Genomic DNA, 2,238 nt, shown 5'->3' with positions numbered 1-2,238 from the left:
TTTTTCATACTGAATAGATGATGGATGTGAGGCATGTGAACCCTCAAAATCTATTTAGAGATGTATTTTGAACTAGAAAAAAACTTTGTATGTAAAGTGTCATAAAAGAGTCAGGTATTTTTTGAGACAAGTATGATTTAAGTTGCTGGCCAAGCAACTTTTGTTTTTTTTTCAATAATTCAACATCCTTTTGGGCAGTCTTCACATAATTTGTAAATTTCTAATACTTGCATGTATACACTAGGATATGCAACTAGTTTTGTATGAATACATTATACAATATTACATAGATTTCTTCACAAAGAGAAACCTATTTGTCTATCTTTTACCTGTCTAGACATTCTGATGGCCATGGCACATGCCCTTGTGTCTAGGATAATATCTAGAGTGCAGTTTTTCCAGTCCATTGGTGTTATGGGTACACCAAAGAATGTGTAGCTACTAAGTAAAGTTCAAGTCATGATAGCAACTATACACATTTTTTTTTTGTAGAAAATGAATGTTGCAGAAGTAACTGCTGACTTGGACACCGCCGATCTTGGTTGTTTACGTCAGTCAAGGGTGCCTATTCAATGCAGAGCAATGTGCTGTTTTTTTTTGTTCCTTCTGCCACTTCCCAGACTTTTAGTAACATACCCAAAATATTAGTTCAAATGTTATGTATATATACAAATACTGAGGAATGGTTAAAACAACAAGTAACCATTTAGAAACCATAGTATTTTATTTTTTTAGCTACTATGAACTATAAATATATATTTCAGTACTGCAGATATTATCATCATATGTGGATATCCATACTGTATGAATATCAAATGATAAAAAGTAAAGGAAATACAGGAAGTTCAAACTTCAAAACTTCTTTATTATTAAAGAGTATTATAACATTAAATACAAAGTATTTAGCACAATTTTTCACTCTTTAAATTTAACAATATAATAACTTAATGTGGCTACACCTATAACAAAGTATGAAGTGGTTAAGTCAAGATTTTCCAACAAAGCAGCCAGTCTAAATAAACTCATAATGAAAAAATACCATATATATATCTACATACACGAAAAGAACATTCTTTAAATCATATTCCTTTTTAGCTTGTATCCATTTCCTCTTCATCAGATTCTCTCTGTAGTTCATTTTCTACATCTTCTTCATCTACAGCTTCTTCTTCAAGATCCTCCTCAGACAGAGGTCCCAACTCTTGTATTAACTCTTCTAAGTGTTCAATTAGTTGGCTATCTTCAGAAGGAGCTATTGCATGAACCTTTAAAAAAAAAAAAAAAAGTTAGACCTAATTCTTAGATGTATGCACCTCTTGACATTTTGCAAAATATCTTGACAATCATTTAATACACCTTCAATTATGGAAAAAGAATTCAATCACATCTTGGCAGGTTGTATAATATAATTGAATATAACTTTTAAAATATATAATATAACATATATGTTTATTATCTAACTTCTAACCTTTTTATCTACAAATGAGATCATGGGTAGGTTTACATATATGTATGTAATAAACAATCTATCCTTTCCTCACCTTAACTAATGCCTTGCCTCCCAAACAAAATGAATAAATTCTCTATCCCTTTTAAACATACACAATCTGTGCTTTATTTACCTTTGCTACAAAATTCTTCCTTCTTTTCTACATCCAATACTTACTGGTATTTTCTACTTTTTCTCTCAAGCCTTTTCCTATCCTTTTTTTTTTTTTTTAAATTCCTCACCTACTCACTCTGCTTTCTCTCTATGCTGATCACTCTTTCCTTCATCCTTATTTTTCTTATTTTTTCCCAATTGCCTCCCTCTTGCTTTATACATCTCTTCATCCCTTTATGAAACTGCAAAATGCAAAATGTGCTGCTAAAGCTGAGCTGAAAATGTTATTTATGGTATATTTACCTGTTTGGCCCGGTGGAAAAAGTGCCTTGCAGAATCTTTATGCTCTTCCCCCTGAAGGTAATTCAGCCATCCCAGCAAGTACCAGGTGTCAACAATCTGCAGATTAAATCAAATATAGATCATTTACTAATCTGTGGCCAATATAACACATCCTCTTACACTTGAAATTATCATTTTTTTAATAGATATGATATAATATATATATATATATATATATATATATATATATATAACATATACTGTTCTAACCATTATACAAATGCAGCAGTCTACATATACATATACATGCATATATATACATATATATACACACATATATACATACATATTTA

General features: G+C 30.5%; 1 protein-coding gene across 2 annotated transcripts in view; it reads right to left on the bottom strand.

The window, feature by feature from the left end:
- Nucleotides 1–844: 844 nt before the first annotated feature.
- Nucleotides 845–2,238, bottom strand: part of LOC125029505 (probable assembly chaperone of rpl4) — a 10,575-nt gene continuing 9,181 nt past the window's right edge. For both annotated transcript variants that reach the window (XM_047619432.1, XM_047619431.1), the window contains exons 4-5: nt 1,907–2,002; nt 845–1,265 (exon numbers count right to left, since the gene is read on the bottom strand). In XM_047619432.1, the coding sequence (XP_047475388.1) occupies nt 1,092–1,265; nt 1,907–2,002 (270 nt within the window). In that variant the 3' untranslated portion in view covers nt 845–1,091. The remainder of the gene's footprint in view (nt 1,266–1,906; nt 2,003–2,238) is intronic.

This window comes from Penaeus chinensis, chromosome 10 (assembly GCF_019202785.1).
Source record: "Penaeus chinensis breed Huanghai No. 1 chromosome 10, ASM1920278v2, whole genome shotgun sequence".
Taxonomy (NCBI): domain Eukaryota; kingdom Metazoa; phylum Arthropoda; class Malacostraca; order Decapoda; family Penaeidae; genus Penaeus; species Penaeus chinensis.
This window is presented reverse-complemented; position numbering and strand designations above follow the sequence as displayed.